This window comes from Phoenix dactylifera, chromosome 12 (assembly GCF_051530095.1).
Source record: "Phoenix dactylifera cultivar Ajwa chromosome 12, Ajwa_hap1_PhDact_Kaust_v1.1, whole genome shotgun sequence".
Lineage (NCBI taxonomy): Eukaryota > Viridiplantae > Streptophyta > Magnoliopsida > Arecales > Arecaceae > Phoenix > Phoenix dactylifera.
Genome location: NC_143201.1, coordinates 7,399,115 through 7,414,797, shown reverse-complemented (window position 1 = coordinate 7,414,797; position 15,683 = coordinate 7,399,115). Strand labels below are relative to the sequence as shown.

General features: G+C 38.6%; 2 protein-coding genes across 3 annotated transcripts; one reads left to right on the top strand and one right to left on the bottom strand.

Annotated features, from left to right (window-relative positions):
* The first annotated feature begins 4,601 nt into the window (after positions 1-4,601).
* On the top strand, positions 4,602-14,376 carry LOC103718875 (P-loop containing nucleoside triphosphate hydrolases superfamily protein). 2 transcript variants are annotated; one of them, XM_008807875.4, is made up of 23 exons: positions 4,602-4,774; positions 4,961-5,090; positions 7,662-7,820; positions 7,965-8,314; positions 8,397-8,535; positions 8,695-8,792; positions 8,900-9,056; positions 10,347-10,416; positions 10,491-10,567; positions 11,035-11,088; positions 11,190-11,270; positions 11,374-11,485; positions 11,560-11,646; positions 11,760-11,935; positions 12,054-12,215; positions 12,303-12,410; positions 12,512-12,670; positions 12,752-12,835; positions 12,921-13,126; positions 13,212-13,313; positions 13,397-13,506; positions 13,633-13,784; positions 13,946-14,376. In XM_008807875.4, exons 1-23 carry the CDS (start codon positions 4,716-4,718, stop codon positions 14,132-14,134), a joined length of 3,021 nt encoding a protein of 1,006 aa, XP_008806097.4. In that variant the 5' UTR covers positions 4,602-4,715; the 3' UTR covers positions 14,135-14,376. The 2 variants fall into 2 exon arrangements, with proteins under 2 accessions (XP_008806097.4, XP_017701147.4); XM_017845658.4 differs by having other exon boundaries at positions 4,604-4,774; positions 12,512-12,835.
* Positions 12,515-15,112, bottom strand: LOC103718874 (Late embryogenesis abundant (LEA) hydroxyproline-rich glycoprotein family). Its single transcript, XM_088708166.2, has one exon. The coding sequence runs from the start codon at positions 15,003-15,005 to the stop codon at positions 14,454-14,456; it is 552 nt and encodes a 183-aa protein (XP_088564292.1). The 5' UTR covers positions 15,006-15,112; the 3' UTR covers positions 12,515-14,453.
* Positions 15,113-15,683: the final 571 nt, after the last annotated feature.

Here is a 15,683-nt window from a genome sequence, read left to right as displayed (position 1 = left end):
GGTAGAAATAATATTATGTCAAATAGGAGAATTATTCATTCCAATAATGAAGTTTGTAATAGAATTATTTGTTATGCTCACCACCTCTTAAGTGTTGGGAAATTTAAGTCTGGTGTTCGTAAAGCCTCAATGAATATGTGTTTAATGAGCGATGCATTCCCTCCCAACTCAGACAAATGTAAAACACATATCAAACCCACATACTGCCATAATATTCTGTGTAATAAGATTCCTCCCTATATATGGAATTTACTTATCCATAGGAGCTACCACACGAACATGTGTCCCGTCAATAGCGCCAATGTAGTCCTGTGCATTATGATATGTAGAGATGCTAATGAATATAAAAAAAATAACTCAAGTCTATAATATAGGTAAAATTATTGTCTTTGTCAAGTGTATTCATGGATGATATCATTATAATATGGTGGTGGCCTTATCATGTCAAATGCAAATTTTTCAGATGCTCAAAGAACTCTATAAAATTATTTGCTAATAGTCTTCCCAAAATATTGAAGTCGTTCTTGAACAAATTTAGTACTAACTCCATGAACCAAGGTTAGCAAAAAATAGCCATTATTTCTTCAATGCTCATTTCTTCAATACTTGTCAAACCATACCTATCTTTGAATAGACTGCAAAGATTTTGAAACCCATGTGTCTCCCTTCGAAATTCCTCATAGCATCTATTACCAAAACCATGCAAAATATCCATAACCCACATGTATGAAGAATCTCTACAGGGCTCCTTATAAATATATCTGAGAAAATAATCAACACATACTACTATACTAGTTAGAACAAGTGCATCAAGCTCAATATTACTTTCGTTAGTCTTGTCTTCAATATTATTCTCTAGTTGAAAAGAATCAACTCATTCATCTCCATCCATATTCACTATCATTAAATGAAAATAAGCCCAAATCATGATCAATTAACAAGATATCCTAAAGAACATAAATATAAGGGGTGGTCGATGGAGTTCTGATGCACGTGGGAGATCATATGCTAGCTCTGATGGAGTTTGGCTTTTCGAATAAGGGGTGACCGATGTTCAAGGCAAAGGTCCAATTAAAAGGGTATGGGGGTGACTTAGGGTCCTATTGGGAGACTAAAATTGGCCTACAGTCTAAGGCACCCTACCAAAGATGGATAAGGATAGTGTTGAATTTGAATTCAAACAAGGATTTGAAGCAGATGTGTTGGAGCTGAAACCTAAAAGGCCATTAGGGTTTAGGTTTTGTGGTATCATAAGGCTAGGAGAAGCAGCGATAGGAAAAAGCTTGCTAGGATGTGGTACAACTCCATGGTAGATATCAATTTAGGTAAGGAGAGAAAATCAAGCTTGTTGGTAAGGTGGAAGGTAGGCATCTCCGACTGTCATTGGTGAGAGCTTTCGCCATTCCTTGAATTTCTTCTTTCCAAAGAACTACTTTCCAAAGGAAGATGTTGTCACAATTGGCTTGACGGAGGATTTTGGCTACTAGGGCCAAACCAAAATTTCCGGTCGCTATCCCCTATGTTGCCTTGGTCATCGTGTGATGAAGATAGGTCATTCGATTGAACATGGAGTTTAGAGAAGTTAACAAAGATTTTTCATATTGTATGTATAAGGCGCGATTGTTATATCGACCAAATTAAGAATTCCAGTAAGGTCTTCACAATAAAAGTGGAGATTGAAACTGGTTGAGTCTTTCCACCGTAAACTAGATCTACTAGCTCGAAAAGGGACATCAAAACTTGAGATAACATTAGCTATAGCTTCAGCATTCCAGCAAATAAGAGGGAGGTTTACGAGGCTGGCGCTAACTTCTTATTTTAGTTTATGGGGAGTTCCCTTCAGCATTCCAGCAAATAAGAGGGAGGTTTACGAGGCTGCCACTAACTTTCTATTTGAGTTTATGGGAAACTTCCTCCTTGAACTGGTCCTAATGATTCATTACTGAGAAGAACCCATCACCCCTAATATGACCCACAGCCACGAACTTTTGGACAACTTCATTGGCAGGCAAGAAATGAAGAACTAGTTCTCTTTGGACAATTGTCTATGAGTTGGCCACCTTGGCTTTGTTAGTAAGGGTGATCGCCATATCGTTGACCTTAATGGGTTTACCAAAAGCTTCTACAAGTGCCACCCTATTAAGGTATAAGGAGATGTTTTCCATCTTTGATGTGAAAGGCAAATATGCATTGCAATAATGGGGTATTGTCGATGAAGTAGATGCCATTAGAGGGTTTGCAGGATAGAGGGCTGGAAACTGTAGTAGTGGTTCGGGGGAAGATTGGCTAGGTTTAGGAGGTTCTTAGATAGCTGTGGGGAGATAGAAATAGGAATTGGGTAATGAGTTTCGAAAGAGTTAGGGCGGGTTCTAGCAGAATTGTGTTGGGACTTCAGTTTAGGATATCTGCAGGATTTAAAGGAGTGACTGAAATAGAGACAACTGAAGCATCTGAATGGATTCCAGCATGTCTTTTTGAGGTGATCCAAGTCTTCACATCAAAAGCGTACACCTCTTTTAAAAACTCTTGGAAGGGAGGAGGGGGCTTTTATTGCATGAGAATGAGAAGAGTTGGGGTGCTGGGATAGGAAGGTATGAGGAGTGAGGGGGCTCTTACCTCTCATCACTGATTGCCGTTGAGATATCAAAGTGGCATGGCAATTAGAATAGGTTTTCTTAACCATTTCAGCATATGAACGTGGCTGATGCTCCCTGAAGGGATGATTGCATGAAGGGTTGGGAGCACTCTCAATGATAGGCCTCTTATTCCTTGGAGAAAGCTTTTGTTTTCCCAAGATGAGATCGGGTCCATCTACCGAGTGGTTTGGACCAGGAAACTTTAGAAAGCGCTTCAGTTTCAATAGTGTGATGAATGGAGGTCCAAGATCCATGTTTGGCTTTTCTAGATGGAATAGTGAAAGGAAGGTCGTGTTCTCTTTGTCACCCAAGCCATATTGTGTTTGCTCTGAACAATAGAGGAATTTTAGTTTGAGAGTGAAAATGGTCGTTGGCCAAAGGTGTGAGGCGGAGTGGGCGGAGGGTTCCAGTTCCCTCCTCGTCTTCTCATACTTTGACATCATGGCCACTCCTTCACAGGGCTTCCATGTTAAATCACTATACTTGGCCATATGCAACTGACCAAATGCTATTCTTTATGTAGGTTTAACAAGTGGTCAGGATAACTCTTGAGTAGTCTCAACATAAGCAACACTATCAACAAAATCTATATTAATAATATTCAATAACTTAGACAAAACAATATGGTTGCATCCTTCCTTGCCTTAGTAGTAGGATTGTGTGCAATTAGTTTAGAGATAGAAGCAACCACAAAATTTATTCTTTTGCTCTAAGGACAATAATAACCTCAAGCCACCAATTACTATGGTTATCAATAATAAGAACTTGTGGAGTTAGTATAGTATGTAGACTACCAGAGTAATAATGCAAATAATAATGAGAGTTCAAGTCAAATATCATACAATCATCATTGTTGATGCTATTGGATTTGTTTGAGGCAACTTCTTTCGATATGCTTATTGTGATAGGATGCAAGGAGTGCAATAGATTGCAATGAAGAGGAGATAGAATGTTAGATGTCTCGCTCTAATACCATGAGAAAATTGGTTAGAAAGAATGATTTATTCTTTTCAATTACATTTTCTTAAATATATATAATTTCATAGAATTAAATTCTATAATTTCTGGGATGGCAAGAAATACAAATTCAATGATCTTAAAAATAACTATAAGGTATGTAAGATAATAGAAGTCAACAATAAATAATCTCATGATTAAAGAGAACATAAATACGGAAATGAATCCTGATTATAGAGAGAAAAGATATAAAAATGATTGCAATGATTATAGAAAGATGAAAGGGTACATACTCGATTTAGTTGTCTAATAAAATTATAAAAACGTTTTATAATTGTAGAGAACATGGATATAAAATTATTTTTCATGGTTGTGGAGGAATGAGAGTGCCCATATTTGAACCGGCTGCCTAATAATTTATATATCTATTTTAAATTAATTTTTTAAATTAAAACAAATAAATTCTTTACTAATATATTTATTCTTATTATTATATGATAATTTAAGAAGAGACACAAGCCAATTTGATATCAGTTGCATTGCGTTGGCTTGATTCTGACATTAATTGATTAAATTCTAACTTCAAAAATTGAGAACCAATGATGATTGGTCTGGTGTTGGATTTTTCTTAACCAGGGCCAACACAATCCTTTTCATCTCACTCAATTGCTAATTTTATATCACCTTTCAGATTGCAATAGTCGATTGAGCGAGTCTTGTGACCCAAAACCGGGCTTTGCCTTGAGATCACCGCCTGGAATTCATCCAACGGTGACATTCGCCGATCGGTGGTCGGCACCGGATCCGCGCTAATCGAATGTAGGATGATTAAGTAAATCCAACTACAAGTTAAGGCCAATGTAGTCAAACAGGCGAACTATTCTCCCCACCATCTGAACCGTCCGTTTTTCTGAACCAAAAATCAGACGGCCGATACACATTCTAGTTTCACGAGGCGGCGCTCCAAATTTCAAATACCCTCCCGATCCCGCTCTCCCTCTATAAAAATAAAACGAAATAGAATTGAGAGAGAGAGATAGAGAGAGAGAGAGAGCTTTGTCTCCTTTCGTCGCCATTAAAGGAGCTTCGAGGTCTCAGCAGCGCTCTCTCTTCTCTTCTGCGATGGGATCTCGCCACGAGAAAGATAAGGCCGTAAACGTTCAGGTCCTCTTGCGCTGCAGGTACCAAGGAAAAAAGGAATTTTTATTCTGATCTATTCTATTAGGGTTAGGGTTTTTCCCTTTCCCCGATCTAGGGATAGATCTATGCCGTAATTTTTGAGAGATACAGACTCGGTTCGAGATAGTGTTGATGTTGTTTGATTGTGACTTCTTACTTCTGGTGACTGATTGCTTATTTTTTCGCAGGCCATTCAACGATGACGAGCTGAGGAATAACGCGCCGCAGGTCGTGACCTGCAATGAATACCAGAGAGAGGTTGCCGTCACGCAGACTATCGCAGGGAAGCAAATTGATAGGGTTTTTACGTTCGACAAGGTATCTGCTACTCATTTCTAGGGTTTTTTTTTGCTGCATTACGACTTGCTAATTTCTATTCTGTATCATGTTTTTTTTTTTTTGGTTATTGCTTCTTGTTATCTGGAAGCAATTTGGTGGGGACATATACCATGAAAATTTCGTTGAGCTTTTTTTTATAGATATTGACTATTAAATTGATTGAATTAGTTTAAGCTGCACTGGCATTTTTGAAATCAAGCCATCACCACAGTAGCTTTTCTGTCCCCTTATGATAAAAAATTGAAATTTTGGCAATACAATTCAGTGGGAAGTTTTTTATTGTCCTTTTCATTTACTGATGTTATTTATATTCAGTGTGGATGGCAGTTTGTATCAGCTTCACATCTGTTGCTTTTCCTGACATAAGAAATCTTGTGACTAATGGCATAAAGAAAAAGTTGGGATACCTCATTGTTGATTCAATTCAGGCATTTCGTCCATTTTTTTTTTCAATTTTTATGCATGATGGGGAGCCAAAAGAATTACTGGTTGTTTATTGGTAATATAATGTTGAAGGAGTATGATATATGAAAATGATTTGATCGATTTAGTTTTTTTTATAAAAGCAATAATTTGATAGAGAGGCAGATACGAGAGCGATTCATGATTAACAGGTAAGATGCTTTCAGTTGGTGCTACATATATGCCTGTGAAATTGTGGCTTAAGTTCACTAGTTTGTCCTTGCCTTTCCTTTGTTACTTTGCACTAGTTTTAGTGTTTGTTTGTTATTTAATTGGTATTATAATATTTGACTTAATTAGGTTCTTAATGCAGACATTTTGGTAGCATTTTCAGGACTCATGCTTTGTTAGTGTACCTGTTCTTTCTTTGAAATGATTTAAACATTTCTTCTTGCTGGTTGAGTTTGATGACGTTGTAAATTGATATTATCTCATGCCATGGCCCATGAGTACATCTTTCCATAAAACCCCTGCTACTGTCTAGTGACCAAAACTTTATCCTTAACATTGATCTGTAAGTTTATATTATAATAATTCCTTTGAAACTATCAGTTTAAATATAATGCTGAGATGAACGTCTCCAACTATTTAGTGGTTAGAGATAATCAAGAACTCATTAACATAATAGTTCCTTTGATGAAATGATTTTAGTCAGGAATGGGATGTATTTAAATGAGAATAAGGATGATATTGCTAAGTTTATGTTCGTTGTTAAATATTGAAACTTGATTCTGTTTGGGGAAGATTTAGTTTAGTATGCTTCTAAACATATCACCAGAGGCAGTACTGTGCAATGTGATAAAGACACAAGTAATATTCTTTGATACTCCTAATAAGAAATGAGCATTTTCTAATGGGAACTGCTCTAAAACTCGCATCTTTTGTGTGCTTGATGATTGCCCCATCAATTTCAGATTTTATTTGGGTCTCCAAACTAGGTCGATGTCTATCACATTATCACATACTCCAGTCAGTTGCCAAATTTTGTTGGCTTACATTGAATTGCAGATGCACAACCCTATATTATCGACACAAACACCCATGTGACGTGACGTTACATGAGCAATTGGTTGATGTGGTAAGCTAGTCATAATGTGAACTATATTGTGTATAATTTGCAGTTCTTTAAGAAACCGACTCCATATGCTCCCCCCTACTTTCTACCTTGAGTTTGGTGTTTGGCCTACTCTGTTTACCTTCCTTTCTCTTGCATTTTGTCTACCCACCAAACACTTGCACTGGATTGCACATGCAGAGCATGTGTCAGAAACTAGTCATGACTGTTTGTCATTTTCAAGCCTATATATAGGCAAGTCAGTAAGTGCTATTTCATGAGTGCCTTTGTACTCTGCAGCTCAGGCCTTCTATGTTTGTTGGAAATGATCATATAGTAGCTAGCTTGAATTGAGTACTAAGAACTTTTCTCGCAACTAGTTGGTTGATGCAGAAGTGGAAGCTACTGGTTGAGACTGTGAAAGATAGCAGTGCCTATTTGCAGGACTAAATCTCCAGAAACACATTAAACTACTCTTTGTATTGGTTAGTCTTTATCTGTATTGGTGGTCATTCTTTGCTTGTCAAGATAAGGATCTGCACCTTCTAATGGAGCTGAATTTTGTCACACTCCAACAGGCAACACAGACTAGTTGGCCAAGCTCAAGAGTATTGGTAGTTCGAATGATTTTTTGACCTTAAAGCCACTACAGGTGTCTGCAACCCTGGTTATTACTGACCATATGTTGCTAATTGGCTGGCTACTCCAGGCTGACTCACAGGCTTGGATTCTCGATGGTGTGTTGTGGATTTATTGATGGTTCTACATGCTATTTTGACCTGTGCTGATGTGCTAACTGTATGATATTTTGGTATGGATGAATGGTCCCCAGTTTTTTCAGTAGAAGGAAAAAATGAAAACATCTGTCTGGCTCCTTGCAGTGTGTTTAGTATGACCTTTTATTGAAGCAGCATGTATTCTGACTATAGCATTCCCCTCCATGTTTGACATGAATATTCTGTGCTTCCATAACTAATTTGTATTTCATATAAATTCAGACATCTCATGTTGGTTACAAATATCTATTTTCACAGGTCTTTGGTCCCTCAGCTAAGCAGAAAGTTCTTTATGACCAAGCAGTGATTCCAATTGTAAATGAGGTCTTAGAGGGTTTCAACTGTACTATATTCGCTTATGGTCAAACTGGCACAGGGAAAACTTACACAATGGAAGGTGAATGCAAAAGAGCTAAGGTAGGTTTTGGACTTTAGATTAGAAAAGTTTTTTGTTGCCTGCTATCATTTTCCAATGGGGTTCTTCCAGAAACTCATTGCACTTTACAAATATATGCTACCATAAGAATGGCTTTTATTCTTTTGTGGAAACCATCCTTGCAGAGTGGGCCTAAAGGCCAGTTACCTGCAGATGCGGGTGTCATACCAAGAGCTGTCAAACAGATTTTTGACACGTTAGAAAGTCAAAATGCTGAATACAGTGTTAAGGTTACTTTCCTAGAGCTGTATAATGAGGAAATCACCGATTTGCTTGCTCCAGAAGAGTTGTCCAAAATTTCTGTGGAGGACAAGCAGAAAAAGCCATTACCTCTCATGGAGGATGGTAAAGGAGGTGTGTTGGTGAGAGGCCTAGAGGAAGAAATAGTAACAAGTGCAGATGAAATATTTTCACTTCTAGAAAGGGGGTCTGCAAAACGCCGTACTGCAGAGACTTTATTAAACAAACAATCCAGGTGATACTTGCAATTGTCTTCATGAAATGTGCTATGTAATTGCTTCTGCTTATTTTAATACTTTTTTATTTCATAATTTCAGTCGGTCACATTCTCTATTTTCTATTACCATTCACATCAAAGAGGCAACTCCAGAAGGTGAAGAGCTGATCAAATGTGGGAAACTAAATTTGGTTGACCTTGCTGGGTCAGAGAATATTTCTCGTTCAGGTGCCAGGGAGGTAGTGCATTATAGTCAGAATTTTATTCTACTGACACTTTTTTGTTAGCTTATTTTAAGTAATATAGTGCACTATTATCTATCTGATTTAGTTCTATGATTGATAATTTGGAACCTGTTCGTAAATCTCTACCTTTCTGAGCTTCTTTTTTTTTTGAAGGGTCGCGCAAGAGAAGCTGGAGAGATAAACAAAAGCTTACTTACTCTGGGCCGTGTCATTACTGCTCTTGTGGAACATCTAGGACATGTTCCCTACAGGTTTAAACTTTGAAATATGACACTTATCATACTTTGATCATCTCTAGCTGCTCATCTTGATACTCTTCCAGCCACTTGTTTTAAAAGTTTATTTCTTGGACATGCAGGGACAGCAAGCTGACACGGTTACTTCGTGATTCACTGGGTGGAAGAACTAAGACATGCATAATAGCTACTGTATCACCATCTGTACACTGTCTTGAGGAAACCCTTAGTACACTAGACTATGCTCATAGGGCGAAGAATATAAAGAACAGACCTGAGGTGCATTCTTCTTCCCCATTTTTGTTTGTTCAGATAATGTAATTTATTTTGGTATATATCAAGAAAAGATCAGTTAGTTCCATTCTTTAGGTGCACATCTGTTTCTTTCATCCTGTGCTAACTTGGCATGTACTTTAGACATTTATACCATTCAACCTTGCACATATATATCATCGAGAAGGTGTTTTTCAGTTTCAGAAGCTATTTAGAGATGATTTTGGAACTTGTTATCCCAGTGATTTACAAGGCATGATTCATGAGACTTTGTAAGCAATTCTCTAGATGGAAAAATGTAAGGCACATTTGAAGGTTGGAAACTGTGGATTCCACTCTTGTTTTATGTAGGTGTGAATACGACTTACATGAAGTTTATGTTGCTTCATCACTTTTAAAACTGCAGTAATCTGACATTATCATGGGTTTAGAAAAAAAATGGTCTGTCTTGTTTGGTAGTAAAGTCTCCAGTTTTTCCAAAACTGGATCAGCTGATCCAGTTCCACTATGTTGACATCACCAGAACATCTTAACCTTTGCATCTTCTATGTAATATCTATGAAAGTGAAATAAGATCTTAAATATCATGCCATGAAAAAATAAGTCTTTTAAGAATAAAGTATCAATAGATGTTTTTGTCTTTAGCTTTCTTGATATCTGTGTACTTAAGTAAACTAGTCTAACATCAATCAAATGATCCTAGATTGTAGCAGAATATATGACCTCTGAACCAGGCCGACAGACTTAGGATCAAAGATTCAAAATGTTCTAGTTCTTTCAACTACTCAATGCCTGTAATCATTCGTTAGAATAACATATCAACAAATGGTTTTTGTCTTTAGCTCTCTCTATGTCGCTCTCTTCATTGTACTTGAGGAAACTAATCTAGTGCCAATTTGATAATTCATAGATTGTAACAAAATATGTGGTCTGAGTCAGGGCTGACTGAATCATGATCCAAATGTACTACTTATTTGAACTACTAAATGCCTACAGAATCATTAGCTGTGCATTTGAAAGAGCTCTGCTGAACTTATTTGAACTACTAAATGCTTACAGAATCATTAGCTGTGCATTTGAAAGAGCTCTGCTGATGATGGTTTGCAATATATTCTGATAATGCTGATATTTTCTTTTGAGAGAAGGATAGTGCCACCATGTTATTTATGCTCATTTCACAATTACCATTAGTCCTCGTGATCCAAATAATTGGGACAAGGCTTGTAAATCATCCTCATATGACTTTGTTAGTTACGAGTTACTCATCTTAATTTCTGTTGTTTTTAATAATTGCAGGTAAACCAAAAAATGATGAAATGTACATTAATCAAAGATCTCTATGGAGAAATTGAGCGTCTAAAAGCAGGTAAGTAGCCATCTATTGGCGGTCAATTGTATACTGCAGCATTATTAAATGGACTAAAAGCTTTTCTTTTTCAGAGGTGTATGCTGCTCGTGAGAAAGTTGGAGTTTACATACCAAAAGAACGCTACCATCAAGAAGAGAGCGAACGGAAGGTATTGGGCTAACTATGCTGTCCATCTCTCTCTCTCTCTCCCCCAAAAATATGCTGCCATATTAAATGTCAGTTCCATGAAACATGAAAAAGTCTCTCATAATATGTCAATGATATTTTAACATAAAAAAATAAGCTACCACTAGTATCGTGTACATCATCAGGTCCTTTTAGGGTGTATGCAACCTTGAAAGCCTCAACCCACCTTTTTGGGATTGGCTTTATGAGTCATCCTATAGTCAGTGTCACCACAATTCATTTATGGCTTTAGCTTCAGTTTTTCATAATTGTCTGCAAACCTACTTCTGAAACCCCCACTATGGTGTCCCATGAAGGATATGTGGATTGTCCTGATGTTTCCATCTCACTATCTAAAGTCTACACATTCCTGTAACATTTATATTCTGCAACAAAACTTGCAATATTATTTATAATGTTGACTGAGTCTCTGTGTTTTGTTACTTAAAGGCAATGGCAGAACAAATTGAACAAATGGGGGTCTTGCTCGAAAACAATCAAAAGGTCAGAACATTTTTTTTTTGCATGTCCTTGATTTATAAATTGTCCTATTTAAGCTTTTCAGTTTCTGAATCGGTATTTGTCTTTCTGCATTTCATCAAAAGCAAATTGAGGATCTACAAGAAAGGTATAATACTCAACTTCAACAGTCTGATGACCTGAGCAAAAAGCTTGATGCCACCGAGGTAATTTGAGTTGGAGTCTTCCAAAGTCCTTTTTTTTTCAAGATTCTCTGTGTTTCTTTTTTTTTTTTGTCATATATCTGTCTTAAGCTCTTTTAATATGCAGAAAAGTTTGGAGCACACTAGCAAGTTATTGGCTGCTGCCAGAGAAGATCTGAAGCAAGCTCAGTATACTCTGAAGGAGAAAGATTTTGTTATATCAGAGCAGAGGAAAGCAGGTCTGTATAATTAATAAATGTTTAATGTTTCAAAGACTATAACAACTTCTTAATCTTTGCAATGCGTGAAACAGAAAATGCTTTGGCACATCAAGCCTGTGTTCTGAGATCCGACTTGGAAAAATCTCTACGTGATAATGCTTCATTGTTTTCTAAAATAGGTATGTTTTGCTTCTCATACACTGCTCTACTTGCACACTATGTTGCCGATCCTATTTGTTATTCCCTAACATTTAAGGTTACTATGTTCTCATGTTTAAACATGATGCCACAGCTAGAGAAGACAAACTGAATACTGCCAACAGATCTATTGTGAACAATTTTCGGGCTGATCTTGCAACAAGGGTTGGAACACTTTGTAATACTGTTGTTGCATCCTTGGATCGGCAAAATGAACACCTTCAGTCTGTTGAGAAACTATGTCAATCTAGCCTTGATTTCCATGACAAGGTACCTATGATGATAAAGAGGTTTCCTAACCTTCAAAAGTCACTTTCTTGATCTTCAAATATTTCCACTGTTATGATTTCTTTACCTTCCTATTTCCCTATTGATATTCTGCATTCAGGCAGTATCAGAGCTGAAAAGGAAAGTGTCAGCTTCAAGAGCTTTGTATACTTCCCATATGGAAGCACTACAAAATGTAGTGCGTTTGCATAAGGCAAGCAGCAATGCCAGCTTAGAAGAGATGTCATCCATGATTTCTGCCAATACCTGCTCTCTTGATCAGGTGAGTAGCTATATTTATCTGGATTTCTGAATTCACATCATAAGACTTCCTCTTTCACCACAAAAAGGCTGCTTTCTTTTGCATCAGTTACTTGCCTTGGGGCAAAGCGAAGCAGATCTGATTTTTAGTGATCTGCAAAGCATATTGTCAATTCACCGAGGAGAGATTGCAAATTTCACCCGTGAACTTCGTGAGGTTTGTTATATAATTTTTTTTTCAGAGTCTATTATTTCATGAATATAATGAGAACCTAATTCAGAGGTTCATTGGACTTTGCTGATGTTAAACTTGCGCAGAAATTTCAAGTTAATTTGGATCGGACAAAGGAGATGTCCAATTTTATTCTTGAGCTGCTTGAAAAGATAGGGAAGGGAACAAAAGAATTTCAGAATGACTCAACTTTGGTACATGAGGCTCAGGTGAAGAGCATTGCTGATTTCCAAAAGGCATATGAGGTACACTGCTTGCAACATGTTATTATCCAGTACTGCAAATTTGTCTTCATAGAGCATCTAATCATTGAACACTGTAAGCAGGAACAATCTAGATCAGAAGAAGAGAAACTTTTAGCAGGCATAACCAATTTAGTGTCCAGTCACATGCGCCGGCAGAAAGAACTGGTCTGTCCTGATTTTCTATCATCTTATCTGGGCTTTTTTTTTTCTGGTTGTTTCCAGTTAAATTATAAGATGATTTGACTTGCAGGTGGAAGTGAGGCTCACTGGACTGGGAGATGCTGCTCGAGATAGCAAAGCAATTATGGATAACCATGCATCATCAATGGACATCGTCACAACTGATGCTAAGAGGAAGTGGGAAGAATATTCCAAGCAGGCAGAGCAAGATTCAGAGGACGGTTCTAACTTTTCAGCAGCAAAACATTGTCGCATGGAACTCATGCTCCAACAGTGGTATATTCTAGTTCTCTTCTTTGTTCCTCTCTTACTTTCATGGATCCATCTTATCATTTTCCTCACTGCATTCTTTATGCCTCAGTGTAAACTCTGTTGATGCTACTTCTCAACAGTGGAAGAAGACACATGCATCTGTTAGTGAGATGAGCAGCAAACACGTTGCTGAAATTGAAGCACTTGTAAGGTAAGTCCTGTGGTTTCTCATTCATCTTGTTTTCTCTTTCCATTTTCTTGCATCAAACCCATGGTTGCATAACTTCATTGCAGGAGTGCCATTGAGAGCAATGATCAGCATGATGCTGAGGTTGCTTCAGCAAGAATGGCAGCAGAAGAGGATGTAGCGAAAAATAGCAAAGATGTTCTTCAGCATTTTGATAGTGAGTTGATTGGCTCATCTTTTTATCTGCCCCCTTTGATGCTCTGTAACACAAGAAAGCAATATGAAGAAAAGTAACTTGTAAATTTTTAAAGTTTTTGACATATCTTGAATTAATTTGTTTCAGCTGTGATTGATCATGAGCGCAACTCAGCCGCTGGAGTGATGGCAGCAGTCGAAGCTCACTCAGCAACCCTGCATAAACTGCAAGAGGAACAATCAAGCCAGGCAACAGAGATTAATAGCCATGCGGAGGACACATTCCAAAACACCTACATGGTTAGGATCCAACAAAATAAACTGGCTCTCTCTCTCTCTCTCAGATTGATTAGTCACTAGTTTTATTTCAAGTAAAATGCCGCTCACATACAGGCTAGGATGGATGGCCGACAGTGCTCTTAATTTACTATACCATAACATGAAATGACCCATCCTTACAGGACTATGAACCAACGGGAGAAACCCCAACAAGGTCGGAACCAGATATACCAAGCAGGGGAACAATCGAATCTCTTCGAGCCATGCCCATAGAAGCCCTCCTTGAAGAGTTCCGGGAGAACCATCCATACGAGTCCAAGGAGCCCAAACCGTCTCTCATACCACGCTCTCCACTCGTCCAGCTCAACTGATTGATACCTATTCGACCTCAAAGCATCATGGAAGTTGGGTTTTTCTCCCTCTATTTCTTTGGAGTTCCTTCCCTCATTTCATGTACTGTAATTTTATCATCTGCTGGTATAAATTTAAAGCCAGGGAGGGAGCTAACTTAGCTCCCCATTCTATCCATTTGTACTATTGTGATGTATGGAAGAAAGAGAAAACAAAGCAAAAGAGTGCAATATTTGTGTGACCGCAAGCATTTTGTCAAACAGTTACTATTTGCATCAGAAAGGGCATTGATTCTTAACAATAACGAGAGAGGTGCTTCCAAATTTTCCATGGCTACAATTAGCCAAGGTAGAGGTGGGTCTCGGAGTGGTTTTCCTGGTCGATGACCTCGAGGAAGATGGGGTCGACGAGGACGTGGCTGTTGGCCTGGACGCTGAAGCGGTGCGCCCACCAGAGGACCTGGGCGGTGCCGGCAATGTCGACAGAGGCGTCGAGGGCGATCTCGCGGCGGGCGGCGTCGGCGAGGAGGGCCGGAGCATGGTGGGCGAGCTCGAGGGCTTCGAGGCGGGCGGGGAGGCGGAGGAGCTGGCAGGACATGGGGGGCTGAGAGCCGGCGTTGAGCTGGGCGGAGCCGAGGCGGGAGCCGGCGTAGAAGATGGAGACGGTGGCGGCGGAGTAGCGGACCGGGACGACGTTGGGGTTGGTGACGTGGACGGTGAGGTTGAGATCGATGTCGAGGAGGGGAAGGTTGAGGTGGAAGGAGGAGAGGGTGATGGAGATGAGGTGGAAGGTGGGGTCCCTCGGCCGACCCCAAATGATGGTGGCCGCCGCCGTGGCGGAAGCCGCGCCGATCAGGGCGGAGCTCCAGCTCCACCGCCGCCGGTTGCTCATTATTTCTCTCCGTACGGATTTTTTTTCCGGTTCTTGGACACTGTCGATTTACTGTCGTCGGCTGGTTTGCTGCTGTACTAGAGCATTAGGCACGTGGGATCCACGTGATCAAGACGACAATGAGGTCGTCGTCTCAAGGGCGACCGAAGTAGTTGGGCGAACCGCCGCCATTCACATGGAGTGGTTCAAGAGCGCTCCATTATCGGAGGCGCATGGAATGCAAAGCGGGATGCGAGATGGTAGTGACATTATTAATAATGGGCGACAACCGAATCAGATCGGATCGATATGAATTAAATCGGACATGCATCGAATTAAAAATTTATTAATTCGAATTCAATTTATTTATTAAATTGATCAAAATTTTAAAACTGTATCGGATCTATTTATTAAATAAATAGGTCGGTAGGTAATTAATACGATGCGAATCTACATAACTTATTTTTTAAACAGATAAAATCAGCATAAACAAATTAAATGAGTTAAATAAATTTAAAAAGATGAAACAGGTTAAACGGATTTGATTAAATAGGTCAGAAATAGATTAAGTATATTTTAAATAGCTTAAACAGATTTTAAATAGGTTAAATGGGTTGGGTTATGTTGCAATCTAATTAATTATTAAACAGGTCAAAATGAGTTGAATGGATTAAAGATCTAAATTTGAATCCAACTCAT